The 15,523-nt window shown below is 42.4% G+C and overlaps 1 protein-coding gene across 1 annotated transcript in view; it reads left to right on the forward strand.

The window, feature by feature from the left end:
- Positions 1 to 15,523, forward strand: part of FAM168A (family with sequence similarity 168 member A) — a 209,902-nt gene that overhangs the window by 170,571 nt on the left and 23,808 nt on the right. The window contains exon 3 of the mRNA XM_003780915.2: positions 10,738 to 10,818. Coding sequence (XP_003780963.1) covers positions 10,738 to 10,818 — 81 coding nt within the window. The remainder of the gene's footprint in view (positions 1 to 10,737; positions 10,819 to 15,523) is intronic.

The raw sequence follows: 15,523 nt of genomic DNA on the forward strand, positions 1-15,523 counted from the left end.
ATTTTTTGGTTGCAGCCGTCATTGTTGTCTGGCGGGTCCGGGCTGGGGATTCGAACCCACCACCTTAGGTGTACGTGGCTGGCGCCTTAGCCGGTTGAGCTATAGGCGCCGAGCCCCTTAGGCTGTTTTATAGTTGACTTTTTTTTTTTCATTTTCTTCAGTGGATTCTTTTTTTTAATATTAAATCATCGCTGTGTACATTAATGCAGTCTAGTTAACTTTTTTGCATAAGCAGAATGAGTACACTCTAAAATAATTATAAAAGTATATAGTGTAGTAAATACATAAACCAGTAACAGTTATTTGTTATCATTATCATATATCATATACTATGCGTAATTATATGTGCTATATTTTTATGTGGCTGGCAGCACAGTAGGTTTGCCAGTAAACAGTAGGTTTGTTTACGCCAGGGTCATCACAAATACATTATGCATTATGCACTGTGACATTAGGACAGCTACAACATCACTAAATGATAGGAAGTTTTCAACACCATTGTAATCTTATGGGACCACTGTCCTGTATGTGCTTAGTTGTTAACTGAAACATTGTTATGCAGTATGTGACAGTACTTTATCCTCAGTGAGCTTCATCACATCCACTTAGACTTTAGGGGGACAAATGTACTCTGCTTACTTGGGTGGGGCTAAACCTTTCTTTTCTTTCTTCTACTTTTTCTTCTTCTTTTTTTTTAAAGAGACAGAGTCTCACTTTATCACCCTCAGTAGAGTACTGTGGCATCACAGCTCCCAGCAACCTCCAACTCCTGGGCTTAGATGATTCTCTTGCGTCAGCCTCCTGAGTAGCTGGGACTACAGGCACCTGCCACAACGCTTGGCTATTTTTTGTTGCAGTTTGGCAGGGGTCGGGTTCGAACCTGCCACCCTTGGGATATGGGGCTGGCATCCTACCCACTGAGCCACAGGTGCCGCCTGGGGCTGAACCTTTCTGGGGAATCTTTGGACTGCTCGGAGAGAAGAATATTTCAGCAGATAATAACCACAAACTAACAAGTGCTCATGTGACTGAAACCTTTTATTCTAGCAGTGAGAGACAAATGGTGATCACATAAAAATGAGAAAATATATAGTATTGTCAGTTCACACTTAAAAAAAAAAAAAAAAGAGGGTGGCACCTGTAGCTCAACGGGCAGGGTGCTGGCCACGGTACACTGGGGCTGGCCGGTTCAAACCGCCCTGTCTGCTAAAACAACAATGACAACTACACAAAAAAAATAGTGAGGCATTGTGGCGGGTGCCTGTAATTCCAGCAGCTTAGCTGAGGCAATGAGAACCGCTTAAGCCCGAGAGTCTGAGATTGCTATGAGTTGTGACACCATGGCATTCTACCCAGGGCAACAACTTGAGACTCTGTCTCAAAAAAAAAAAAAAAATAGTAAAAATAACCAAAACAGGATAAGGAGCATAGAGAGTGATGAAAGATGAGACTGCTATTTTAGAAAGAATGTAAGGGGACCTTTGAACAGAATTCCAAGAAGAAAGAACAGAAAGGGCAAAGGCTCTCAGATGAGAAAGTACTTGACACATTTAAGGAACATCTAGTAGCTGGAGGAAATTAGCAAGAGAACAAATAATGGAGGAAGTAGTGGGAACTCAGGTGGTCATTAAAAGGATTATGCTGGGCGGTGCCTGTGGCTCAAAAGGGTAGGGTGCTGGCCCCATATGCTGGAGGTGGAGGCAAATGGGCTAGGTTCAAACCTAGCCCCAGCCAAAAAAAAAAAAGAATTTTGTTGTCATTGTCATGGGAAGCTACTATAAGGCTTAAAGAAAGGAGTTACATCATCTTAATGTTTTAACAGGTTCACTCTGGTTACTGTGGGAAATAGGCTATATGGGATTAAAGGTAAAAGCAGGGAGACCAGTTATGAAACTGTTACAATAATAAGGTTAAAAATAATGATGAATTGGACTAGAATAGAAACTGTAGTCAGTGAGGTATGGTCAGATTCTGAATATACTATATTGAAGACAGAATGGAAGGTGGATGTGGATAGGAGAGAAAGAATAGAGTCAAGCATAAGTAAGGTTTTTGACCTGAGCAGCTGGAAAAATAAGTTGAAAACTACTGAGGACAGGTTTGGAAGGGAATGAGAAGATAGGAAAAAAAAATTTCTTTTTGAATCTCTTACATTTCACATACTAATAGCTAACTCTTTGAAGGCTTAACTATTTGCCTAAGATCTCTAGTGCTTTGAGATTTTTTTTTTTTTTTTTGAGATAGAGCCTCAAGCTGTCGCCCTGGGTAGAGTGCTCTGGCATCACAGCTCACAGCAACCTCTAACTCCTGGGCTCAAGCGAGTCTCCTACCTCCACCTCCCAAGGCGCCCGCCACAACGCCCGGCTGTTTTTTTTTTTTTTTTGGTTGCAGCCGTCATTGTTGTTTTGGCGGGCCTGGGCTGGATTTGAACCCGCCACCTTAGGTGTATGTGGCTGGCGCCTTAGCCACTTGAGCGACAGGTGCCGAGCCGTGCTGAGATCTTAACTAATATTTCTAGCAACTTATAATATTAGGTAAATATTTTATTAGTCCCATTTACAGATGGGAAAACTAAGTCACAGAGAGTTTAAAGGGCACAAATAATTACTGGAGTTGCTAAGATACAAATGTAAGCAATCTTGCTTCAGAGTCCACACTTTTAACCATTCTGCTACATAGCCTTGCTATTTAGCAAGCATACAAGTGGAGATGCCAAATAAGCAGTTTGATATTACATTAGTCAGGAGTTGAGGCAAGAAGTCCAATCTAGAAGTATGAAACTTGGGTATAATCAATGGACAGATGAAGCAATAGAGGTAGGTTAGGGCCAGCCACATAAAAGGAGACGTGGTCACAAGAAGGCAAAATGATGACATCAAGTCCACAAAAGATAACCTACCTTCTCTGATTTGCTGCTCCTTAGAGCCAAGGAGGGCACAAGCCAAGCCTCTTACTGATGCCCCCAAAATGCAACCCCTGCCTCTACCCTCCCATGCTTCTGCCTGGAATGTCCTTCCTTCTCTTTTTAGTCTATATCCAGGGATACCTAGAACCCTGCCAAACAATAGGTAGTAAATAAATGATGGTCGATCATGGCACTTTTCAGGCTTTATTCTTTTTATTTTTATTTTTATTTTATTTTATTTTTTTGAGACAGAACCTCAAGCTATCCCCCTGGGTAGAGTGCTCTGGCGTCACAGCTCACAGCAACCTCCAACTCCTGGGCTCAAGCAAGTCTTCTGCCTCAACCTCCCAAGTAGCTGAGACCACAGGTGCCCACCACAATGCCTGGCTATTTTTTGGTTGCAGCCATCATTGTTTGGCGAGCCCAGGCTGAATTCGAACCCGCCACCTTAGGTGTATGTGGCCTGGTGCCTTAGCCACTTGACCCACAGGCGCCGAGCCTTCAGGCTTTATTCTAACTGTCCACTTATTTTTCTCATCAGTTAGTGACTCTGTCAAGGTCAGGGACTTAGCCCTGTTGGATTTGTTTCTTTTGTTTTTAAACCACTTATAGCTCCGGAATACAACCTACCTGGTAATCTCTTGGGTATCTGTTATCTGCCTTATCTCTGCTAGGCATTAGGGATGCAAACATCATCATCGACAGAACCAGCAAGATGAAAAATATCAGTTGGGGATGAGGAAACAAAATAGATCAAAATGATGGCAACATAGTCCTTCATGCCTGTACTCCTAGCACTCTGGGAGGCTGAGGCAGGTGGATTGCTTGAGCTCAGGAGTTGAGGTTGCTGTGAGCTACAGTGATGCCATTGCAGTCTACTCAGGGTGACAGAGTGAAACTCTAAGACCCAAATAATTGGTGGTATAGCCAGAATTTCTCTCTCTGCCAAATTCTTAGTCCTGGGGATTCAAGGAATGAATCCATGGACCACATGAATAAGCAAAAGGACAGATTGTATTGATAGATAAAGAAATAGATAAGGGAAAGAGGAGAACAAAACCCCTAGCAGTAGAGTGGGGAGCCCAGGTGGGCAGCTCATTTGGGCCTTCTGTCTATGGTTTATATACTGCCTTTCCTATCCTGCAGGCAGGGGATTTGGGGGAGATGGGATGTATGTTTAGTATACATCATAACTAGCCAGGGGCCTGTGGGCAGAAATTAATTTCAAACTGCCCCTATGTAGGAATATGGTCCTGCCTGAGGCACACTTCTCTGCTCCAGGAGAAGCCAAGAGAGGCAGCCCAGATGAGATACCAGTCCAGCTGCTTTCTATGAGTGTTCGTCCAGAGACTGCTACCTGCGAAGAACCTGTTTGTGTCCAGAGATAGGGGTCTGTGATGAGACTGATTTCTGAGCTCACCTAGGCCTAGAAAATGGGGGTCCCTGTTCAGTCCTGAGTGGGAGAATCCTGTATCACTAGGTCTCAAAAAAAAAAAAAAGAAAGAAAAGAAAATGAGAAGAGAAGTGGGGAGGAAGCCCAGCTTACCTATGATGATGAACTTCTTTTTGGCAAAGAAAGTTAATGGATGGGAAGTGCATGTTCTCTACTGGCTAAATAGGCTATCAGCTACCCTACGTTTGAGAAGCTCAGGTGCTTGGTGTCCAGGCTGAGGGGAAGGGTAGGGTGGTCTGCTGATAGAGTAGGAAGTGGGAGGGAAGAATTACAAGCTGTTGCATGCAGGCTAATGAGACATAGCTGTGCCTTCAAGGAACTTACAGTTTTGAGTAAGAGCGTAGAGAGACAATAGGAAATATAAACCATTGAAGTGTAAAGTGCAGTAAGTATAGTGTGATAAGAGAATTGGGGCATGCATGTGTCTTCAAATTTGTTCTGTTCTAAAGGATAGAAGCTGGCTCGGCACCCGTGGCTCAAGTGGCTAAGGTGCCAGCCACATATACTATGGTGGCGGGTTCGAATCCAGCCCGGGCCCGCCAAACAACAATGACGGCTGCAACCAAAAAATAGCCGGGCGTTGTGGTGGGCGCCTGTGGTCCCAGCTACTTGGGAGGCTGAGGCAGGAGACTCACTTGAGCCCAGGAGTTGGAGGTTGCTGTAAGCTATGATGCCATGGCACTCTACCCAGGGGGACAGCTTGAGGCTCTGTCTCAAAAAGAAAAAAAAAGGATAGAAGCTACACGAGTCAGGTTCAATGCAGTATGAGAAAGCACTTGCCGACAATTAGAGTAGTCTCAGGAAAGGAAGTTCACTGTCAGTAGATATGTAATGGTCAAGATGAATGATTTCATGAGGGTGTTGTAACAGAGGCTCTAGCCCCAAATGTGAGCTTTAAGGTACTTTCTAACCTTAGCAGTCTGTTACCCTAAGTCCTTCTTTTTTCTGCGCCTCAGGATGTCATCTGTAATATGAAGAAAGGTAGACCAAGTAAAGCTCCCTATGCTGCTGCCATTCTATAATATCTGCCACATTCAACTAAATTGAAGATAATTCTACTTGGAAACATTAAAGGAAGATCCCATAATTGCAACTAAAGTAAAGGCATCTAAAATGATAGGATAAGAGTATAATTACTTGTGGCTGCACAGTCCCTCACGTGAAGCTGAATACAGATTTCAGCCATGAGACTGCCTTGTTTGGCTTTCCAGATCAGACTCCTTTCTTCTTGAGAAGTGGCACACCTCCAGTTTGCTAATTAAGTGACAAGTTGGCTACCTCAGTTCTGAACGTGGTTAGGGGTTAAAAAGAGATGAATTTTCTTTGGGGTTAGAAAGGATTTAGGAAAAGGCATATTAACAAAGATACATTATTAAAGCTCCAATATTTACAAATCCCAAAGAAGCTTTTAGGGATTTAAGGATTTAATCTTTGACTTCTAAAACCAGCTTTCCATTGTCAGTCATAATACCAAGGAGCATTTAAAAACTGCAAGGAGCCGTGAGATAGGCACTTATGTACTGCTAGTATAAGTACAAATTGATAGTCTTTCTAAAAGCAGTGTGGCAAAGTGTATAAAGACTCTTAGCATGTCACTTCTCATCACCTCCATGTTATTACCCTGGTCTGAGTCCCATCATCTGTTGCTGGTTTGCAATAGCCTATCAGCTGGTCGTTATGTTTCTCCCTTTATAGTCTCTTTTTTTTTTTTTTTTTTTTTTGCAGTTTTTGCAGTTTTTGGCCAGGGCTGGGTTTGAACCCACCACCTCTGGCATATGGGGCCAGCACCCTACTCACTGAGCCACAGGTGCTGCCCCCCCTTTATAGTCTCTTGTTGACACAGCTAGCAGAGTGAACCTTTTAAAATCATGTTGCTCTTCTGTTCAAAACCCAGTGATAACTTCTTATTTTACTCAGAATAAAAGTCCTAAGTTCCCATGGTAGCCTGTAAGGCCTTACATGAATTGACTAGCCCTTTGACTTCCTCTAGTATGACTGTACCCCTCTTTTTTTTTTTTTAAAGACAAGTATCCCCCTGTTGCCTGGGCTAGAGTGTAGTGGCATCATCATAACCCATTGTAACCTCCAACTCTTGGACTTACACGATCCTCCTGCCTCAGTCTCCTGAGTAGCTGGGGCTGCCATCTCATACCACCATGCCTGGCTATCTTTGCTTATTTTTTGTAGAAAAATTTGCTTAGCCTGGCCTTTAACTCCTAGCTTCAAATGATCCTCCTGCCTCAGCGTCCCAGTTATAGACATGAACCAACCACTACACCCAGCCTGACCCCCTTATTTGTTCCGCTCCAGCCACCCTGGACTCTTTGCTATTCCTCTGACATGTCCCATATGCTCTTAACTTGGCATTTGCACTGTTTCCTTTGTCTGAAATGTTCTTCCTCCAGCTATCTGCTTGGTTATCTCTTACCATTTCCTTCAAGTTTTGGTGGAAATCTTACCTTCTCAATGTGTCTTATCCTGATTATCCTTTTAATATTGCCATGTCCTCAACCTCAGTGCTTTGGCATATCTGATACACTTTTCTCTGCCTTTTTCCTCTTTTCTGTAGCATTGAAGATTTTCTTTGTTTTTGTTTACTTTTTTTTTTAAGACGGAGTTTCATTCTGTTGCCCATGCAACAGCCTAGCTCACAGCAACCTCAAACTGCTAGGTTCAGGAAATCCTCCTGCCTCAGCCTCTCGAGTAACTGGGACTATAGGTGCCCACCACAACGCCCAGCTAAGTTTTTCTATATTTAGTAGAGACAGGTTATGACTCTTGCTCAGGCTTGTCTGGAATTCCTGAACTCAAGCGTTCCTCCTCCCTTGTCCTCCCAGAACGCTGGGATTGCAGGTGTGAGCCACTGTGCCCAACCTATTTATATTTACTATTTACCCACAACTTTCTCTCATCCTCTTAGACTATACTAAGCTCCACAAGGACAGGAATCTTTCATTTGTTCACTCATAAAAGTTCCTAAACCAAAGTCTGGTTACTCAAATATGTATTTGTTGAATGGATGACTTTTAAAAATACCCCTATTCTTTGACCTAGAAAACTCCACTTCTAGAACTCATTTCTAAAGAAATAATCAGCCATAGATTTATTTAGGTTATTAACAATTATAAAAATGAAAATTTTCAAACAATCTAAACATCTAAAAACAGATGGTTAATGGTTAAATGATTTGATATATCTATATGTGTAATGGAATAACATAAATGCATTAAAAATATGGTTTTGAACAATATGTAATTACATGGGAAAATATTTATAATGTTAAAATGAAAAGTTGAATATAAAACTATATATACGGGGCGGTACCTATGGCTCAGTAAGTAGGGTGCCAGCTCCATATGCCAAGGGTAGAAGGTTCAAACCCAGCCCCGGCCAAACTGCAACAAAAAAAATTAGCTAGGCATTGTGGTGGGCACCTGTAGGCTACTCAGTAGGCTGAGGCAAGAGAATCACCTAAGCCCAAGAGTTTGAGGTTGCTGTGAGCTGTGACACCACAGGCACTCTACCAAGGGCAACAAAGTAAGATTCTGTCTTAAAAAAAAACCAAAACTGTATATGCTCCTACCTTATACTAATATAAAAACTTGAAGTGGATTAATGAGTTCAAAATAAAAGCAAAACCATAAAACTCTCAGAAGAAAACATAAGGGTTAGCCGGGCGTGGTGGCTCACTCCTGTAATCCTAGCACTCTGGGAGGCCAAGGCAGGTGGATAGCTTGAGCTCACGAGTTTGAGACCAGCCTGAGCAAAAGCAAGACCCACATCTCTTCTAAAAATAGAAACACTGAAGCAAGAGGATCACTTGAGCCTGAGATGGAGGGTGCTATGAGCTGTGATATCACAGCACTCTACCCAGGGCAATAGCTTGAGACTCTGTCTCTAAAAAAAAAGAAAAGAAAGGAAAGAAAGAAAACCTAGGGTCAGTCTTCATGACCTTGCCCCTAAAGTAAAGGCATCTGAAATGGCAGTACTGTTAGGTATAACGCTAAAAACATAAGCAAGAAAGAAAAAATAGATAAATTGGACTTTAATAAAAATTGAACTTTTTTTTTTTTTTACGTCAAAGACATTATGGAGAAAGTGAAAAGATAATCCACACAGAATGGGAGAAAATATTTGCAAGTAATATATCTGATAATGGTTTAATATTCAGAATATATAAAGAACTTCTACACTACAACAGCAAAAAGACAATCCAATTCAAAAATGGGAAAATTATTTGGTTATAAATTCTTCCAAAGAAGATATATGGAGAGTCAGTAAACACATGAAAAGATGCTCAGTATCATTATTCATTAGGGAAATGCAAAGCCAAACCAAACTGAATCCCACTTTATACTTATTATAGAGGATAAGTTTACAGTAATTTTTTTTTTTTTTTTTTTGAGACAGAGCCTCAAGCTGTCCCCCTGGGTAGAGTGCCATGGCATTACAGCTCACAGCAACCTCCAACTCCTGGGCTCAAGCGAGTCTCCTGCCTCCGCCTCCCAAGTAGCTGGGACCACAGGCGCCCGCCACAACGCCCGGTTATCTTTTGGTTGCAGCCGCCATTGTTGTTTGGCGGGTCCGGGCTGGGGATTCGAACCCGCCACCTTGGGTGTACGTGGCTGTCGCCTTAGGCGGTTGAGCTATAGGCGCCGAGTCAGTTTACAGTAATTTAAAAACCAGAAAGCATTGGTGAGGCTCTAGAGAAATTTGAACCATCACACATGTGTATTGCTAGTGGTAATGTAAAGTATTGCACCTGTTGTGAAAAATAGTTTGGGAGTTCCTTAGAAAGCTAAACATGGGAGCCAGGTTCAGTGGTGTGTGCCTGTAGTCCCAGTTACTCAGGATGCTAAAGTGGGAGGATCACTTGAGCCTAGGTGTTCAAGGCCAGCCTGGGCAACATAGTAAAACTCTGTCTCTCCCCAGAAAAGGCTAAAAAACATAAAATTACCAAAAAATTCCATTACTCAATAATAGATCCCAAAGAACTGAAAACAGGGACTCAAAGAGATACTCATATGCTGTTGTTCTTTACAGCATTATTCAGGTATCCGTCAATAGAAATGGATAAACAAAATGTGGTATAGACATAAAACAGAATATTTTTCAGCCATATAAAGGAATGAAGTTCTAGTATATGCTACAACATAGATGAACCTTAAAAACATTATGCTTAGAGAAAGAAGCCAGACACAAAAGGACAAACAGTGTATATTCAATTAACATGAAATAGCTAAAATAGGCCAATTTATAGAGACAGAAAGTAGATTAGACATTACCACAGTGGGGGGATGAAGAATGGAGAGTTATTTGCTAATGCTTTCAGAGTTTCTGTTTGGGGTGATTAGTAGTTTTAGAAACAAAAAGCGAGGTTAGCTGTTCAACATTGTAAATGTAATTACTGCTGCTGAATTATACATTTCTAAATGTACAATTTACAGATGGTTAAAACTGCAGCTTTTCCATCAAAACCCCCAAACTATATATATATTAAAAATATGTTGCGGTGAGCTGGAGCTTGTTTGAGCATGGACATCTCTTCTCAGCTGTTCCTTCTGGGATGTTGGTAGCTTCAGATTGGCCATGGTAGGAGTATTTTATGCCAGGGCAATTGGCAAATGCTACAGAACAGCCCCCACCTCCACCCCCTTTGAGCTAGTTTTTAAAAACTTACTAGCGTATCACTAAACAGATGTGTAAAAATGCATAGAAAACCTTCCAGAATGATAGATGCTAAAAGATTAACGTGTAACCTCTGGTAGGGTAGTGTTATAGCAGGAAGGTGAAAGTAAACTTATACCACATAAACAATGTTAACACTTAATATATCACTTCCATTTTTTTATAGTGAGCATACAGATATATTTCTTATATTGCCTTTAAAAAACAGACCTACAATATTCATATATTGGAATTGTGGTATTGGTAACTTTCCTCTTCAGAGGCTCAAAGCTGGTCACACATACTGTTTAAAATACCTCACAAAGGCTCGGCGCCTATAGCTCAACCGGCTAAGGCGCCAGCCACGTACACCTAAGGTGGCGGGTTCGAATCCCCAGCCCGGACCCGCCAAAACAACAATGATGGCTGCAACCAAAAAATAGCCGGGTGTTGTGGCGGGCGCCTGTGGTCCCAGCTACTTGGGAGGCTGAGGCAGGAGACTCGCTTGAGCCCAGGAGTTGGAGGTTGCTGTGAGCTGTAATGCCACGGCACTCTACCCAGGGGGACAGCTTGAGGCTCTGTCTCAAAAAAAAAAAAAAAAAAAAAAATCACAAAGAGACTAAAGGTCAAGCCTAGGAATTGGATTCTATTTCTTAAACTAAATGCTTTTTTCTTGCCCAACTAAATGAAGCTTTTTCTTATCTCTCTCTAGGTTACCCCACAGCCTACCCAGCAGCAGCCCCTGCCTACAATCCCAGCCTGTATCCTACTAATAGCCCCAGTTATGCTCCAGGTAAGGAGAAAGTGGGGGCAGTGGTGAATGTAGTGGAAGGTGGGCCCAATTGGGGGGGAAAAATACCTACTGGGCTCAGCCTGTCCCAGTGTGATTCTCCTGGGAGTCCCCTTTGGGAACTGGAACAGATCAGCATCAGGGTGGGGGTTGGGAGTAGAATCTCCTCCATTATTCTTGGGACTTAGGGTTGGCCCATCTCTCCTATGCTGGAATGTTTGAGATATGCATCCTCTTCACAGAACCTTTTCTCCTCTCCCAAGCAGTGTCCAAATCCATTTTTTGCTCAGTTTCCCCTGAGGCTGCCACTGGGACACACACACACACATATACACTCCTGGGATTTGGAAGAGAGTGAGAGACTTGCCACCAGAGAATAAAGACCTGGTTTTCATGTTGAAATAAGCTATTTGCTTTTCAAAATAATAAAGGCCCAATACTTCTTGGGTAGAGATGGAAATGGGTTTGAAAATGTTGAAAAGTTTTATTGGATTTTGAGACAGGAGCTTTGCAGAGGTTTTACTTCTAATCTTAACCATCATACTTAGCTGGTGTTTTAACACTCAAGAACAGGAAGAAAAAGTATAGACTCTGTGGTTAGAAAGAAAGTCCTGGGTTTGAATCCTGATCACCTAACTCTTTAGGTTTAAGGCCTTGGGCAAGTCACCGTAGCTCCCTGAGTTTTTGATGTGACTGCCTGCCTCAGGGTTGTAGATGGTTTTATATAAGTTCCTCTTCATTTACTCAACAAATGCTTATTTGTTGAATGTTCTCCACACTGAGATAGAAATATTTAAAGATACCATCTTTGCCTGAAGTAGCTTATAGTTTGTTTGGAAGCCTGGCATATAAACAAATTCATTGTAGTACAGTGTAATAAGTATTGCCAAAGGAATACATATAGGAAGAGAGGAGGGAACAACAGTCTACCTAGGGATAAAAGTGTAGGGGGGCTTCACAGAGAAGGCAGCAGTAGAGATTTGAGGGAAGAGTAGGAGGTGTTATTTTAAGCATGCAAAGGAAGAGTGGGCACTGTAGGCAGAGGAAAGCATGGACACAGTCATGGAGATATGAGGATACAATACTGCGAGTAACCTGGAAGTAGGGGAGTGGTTAAAGCACAGACTGTGAGGCGCTATGGGAATCTGTAATAGCCAGACTTAGGCCTTCATTGTCATGATAATACCCCCAGTTTCTTGTTTAGCAATTATTATTATAGAATTAGAAAGCTTCAAAAGACTCCAGAGATCTTCCATTTCAATCTTCTCTTGACAAGGGAGCTCCAGAAAGAAGCACATTTTGTCCTCAGTTACCTAGTGAATCAGCAGCAGAGTATGGACTAGAACCCTTGGCGAATCTCTTTCTCTCAGTCCCATGCTTTTCTGTGCTATTCCAGTACTTACTGTATTGTCATTCCCTTTCTTCTGGGATATTTAAAGGAGAAAAGAACATGGGCTATCTCTGAAGGACTAGATTTGAGTCCTGACACTGTCACTTTGTAGAATAAAGTCCCCTTAAAGTCATCTGACCTCTTTGAGCCTTTGTTGCCCCATTTCTAAAGTAGGAATCATATCATAATCATATTATACACACACACAGATATACACATACCCCCACCCACCATGAAGTTGTCAGATAGCCCCTCCTTTTTTGGCAAACAAAAACTATTGCAAATAAGTGATATTACCTCCTAAAGTGCATCCATAGATGTGGCATTCCACAGACATTTAATTTGGACCTATATCTGAAACACTCTGGAAGACAATGCATACCATTTTCTTAGAAACTCACAAAATCTATATGAGAGAAAGCCCACAGCTGGGACTTGGAAGACCTGGGCTGCATCACTAACTCTGCTTCTGATTTGGGTGGCTTTTTTTTTTCTTTTTTCAATGACATGCACACACAACTGAGTCTGTTTCATATTTGGGGATGCTCATCTCTGCATTCACAATGCAGATTTCCTGACAGCAGTGAGGACTTTCTGCCATGGAGTATCTGGCTCAAGGTCAGAGAGGACAGTGTAGGTTACTTTCTGTTTCCTGCCAGAACCAGCCATTTGTAGTGCAGAGAAGTGTCTGCAAAGGAGCCAGGTCTCAGTTTTAAATTTCTTTCACCTATCTCAAGGAGATCAAGAAGTTGTTTCAGAAGAGCTATTTTTAGCAGCTCTGAGTACTTACCTAAGATGTCGTCTGTCCAGGATACAGGGAAACAGTTCACTCTTTCATTGGTTCTGAAAACAGAACCAATGGGTACTTAGAGCTTTTTTCCAAGCTTTGAATGATTTCGGGGATGTTATGTAAGAATAATTTGGCCCCACAGGAATCAGGGGCCAGCCAAGACTTAGTTTTCAGAATCTGGAGACCAAAGAATTTGTCCTATTAATGATAATCTGTCTTGATTACTGTTTGATTTCATAGCAGACCTATAAAATACAAATAGACAGGTATTATTTATATTTTACATATAACAAACTTGGCGAAGAGTAGGGGAAAGGAATTTGTGCCTTCTGAACACCTCTGTTCCAGGCCCCGCACAAAGCATGTTACAAATAATTTGTTTTGTTTTGTTAATTTCTCCACTTTTAAAGGAACATTCATTTTTACCTAAGTCTTATAAGTTAGAGCTTCTATCCTCTAGTTTGCTCAGAGATGTTAAATAAGTCATCCAAAGTTATACAGCTAAAAATCAGTAGAGCTGGGATTCAAACCCAACTTGTCTGACCCTACAGCCTGTGTTCCTTCAGTAGTACCACATTGTCCCAGAAGCTTCAGGGAGGGAGTGCCTCTGCATTTGTTCCTGGCTCTCTGGGGCTTAACAGACAATTCTTTAGAGGCCAAAGATGGCAAGATTGTTCCTGAGCCTTCACTTGCTCTAACAAGTAAAGTCTGTGTCATGTGTGAAATTCCTTTGCAGTTCTTGGGACAGTTGAAATGTATTCTGGATATCACAGACAAGTGAAGAGCAGGAGTTTAGATTTATTTACATCCAGGCAGCTTCTGGGCCAGCTGCCTGGAAGGCACCATGGCATCCAGGAAGGTGCCCCCTCCACAATGAATGGGTTTTCCTGATGGCAAGTCTGTCACCCTCTCTAGGGTCAAGGTACTTCCCACCCTCTGCATTCAGTTTCTTGTACAGCCCAGGTGAAACTGCTATCTTGAGATAAAATCTGTTTATATAACTGCAATGTGTACAACTTTTCTCAAATTCTTAGTGGTAATTTCAACTAACATTTCTATCCAACAGAGTTTCAGTTCCTGCATTCAGCTTATGGTAGGAGAGCTATTTTTCCTCATCTGTATTACAGCCTATGTGTTATCTTGTAACAATGGTAGATCCCTTTTCCTTTCCTCCCCAAATCTCATCCCCTAGGCTTGGGCTCCCCCCAGGTGGCTCAGCAGCAGTTCCTAAAGCATGCAGGAACATGTCTGATGGTGCAAAATCATGGGTTGGAGACACACGTGAACTGTCCCCTAGGGCAACAATGAAGGATCATGGCACTAAAGGGCGTCTCTCACCCTAACCTGGCTATAGAATTTAAACAAACAAATGAACAAAAATTCCAGGGCCTGAATGTGGCTCCTCTGTTTGCTTTGTGGCAGCCTCTGTGAAGGAATACCTGGATATGCCTGTTAGAACCCAAAAAACTAGTCTGCCCCAGGATCAGGTTTTCCATCTCCATCAGCAGTCTGACATGTTTGAAGACCTGGTTGACTTTAGATACAATCTGTTCCCTTAGCCCAGTTCAAGATCTGGGCTCATTTTGGGGGCATTTTTCTAGATGGTGAGAGGTGGGGGCCAAGTGTGCTATCGAATGAGAGACCAGAGCTGGGTTCTCTGGGCGGTGTGGACTCCAGGCCCAAGGCACCACGGGAACTTCTGGGCACCTGTGAGGGTCCCAGCAGTGTAACTTGACTAGGTCCTTTTTGTCATAGACAGGAAGGGACCATGAAGGGACTTTTACCATCCTCACCTGGGCTGCTCAGGACAATATTTTTTGAAAATCTCTGCCTACTTTTTTAACTTTTCCCCTTGAATTATTTGGATGCTGGAAATTGAATTTGTGTGTGGCACATCTTTCAAGAGATGAGCTGTGAAATTTCTCCTTGCCATTGCTTGTGGGCTGAGTGATCTTGGGCAATTTGCTAATATCTCCAGGCCATAGTTAGATTGTTTTATTACACATGATCTCTGAGGCCCCTTTAACTGCTAACACACTGTCCTCTTATTTTATTATTTTAATTTTGCTAGTCACAGACATGTTTCTTATATCATTTATGGAGGGTCATTGTCTGTTTGCCTCAGGATATATGAACAGAAGACTCCATAACAAGTTTAAGAAGCTGGCTAGATGGGGTGACCCACATCTGTAATCCCAGCACTTTGGGAGGCTAAGGTGGGAGGATTGCTATGCCCAGGAGTTTGAGGTCAATCTGGGCAACATAGTGAGACCCTGTCTCCACAAAATTTATTTTTTAAAAAAAATCAGCTGGCTCAGCACCTGTAGCTCAAGTGGCTAACGCCTCAGCCACATACACCAGAACTGGCTGGTTCATATTTAGCCCAGACCTGCTAAACAATGACAGCTACAACCAAAAAATAGCCGGGCGTTGTGGCACCTGTAGTCCCAGCTACTTGGGAGGCTGAGGCAAGAGAATTGCTTAAGCCTAGGAGTTGGAGGTTGCTGTGAGCTGTGATGCTACAGCAC

Source organism: Otolemur garnettii, unplaced genomic scaffold, assembly GCF_000181295.1.
Source record: "Otolemur garnettii isolate 467f Iridium unplaced genomic scaffold, OtoGar3 scaffold00001, whole genome shotgun sequence".
In the NCBI taxonomy this organism is placed as follows: Eukaryota; Metazoa; Chordata; class Mammalia; order Primates; family Galagidae; genus Otolemur; species Otolemur garnettii.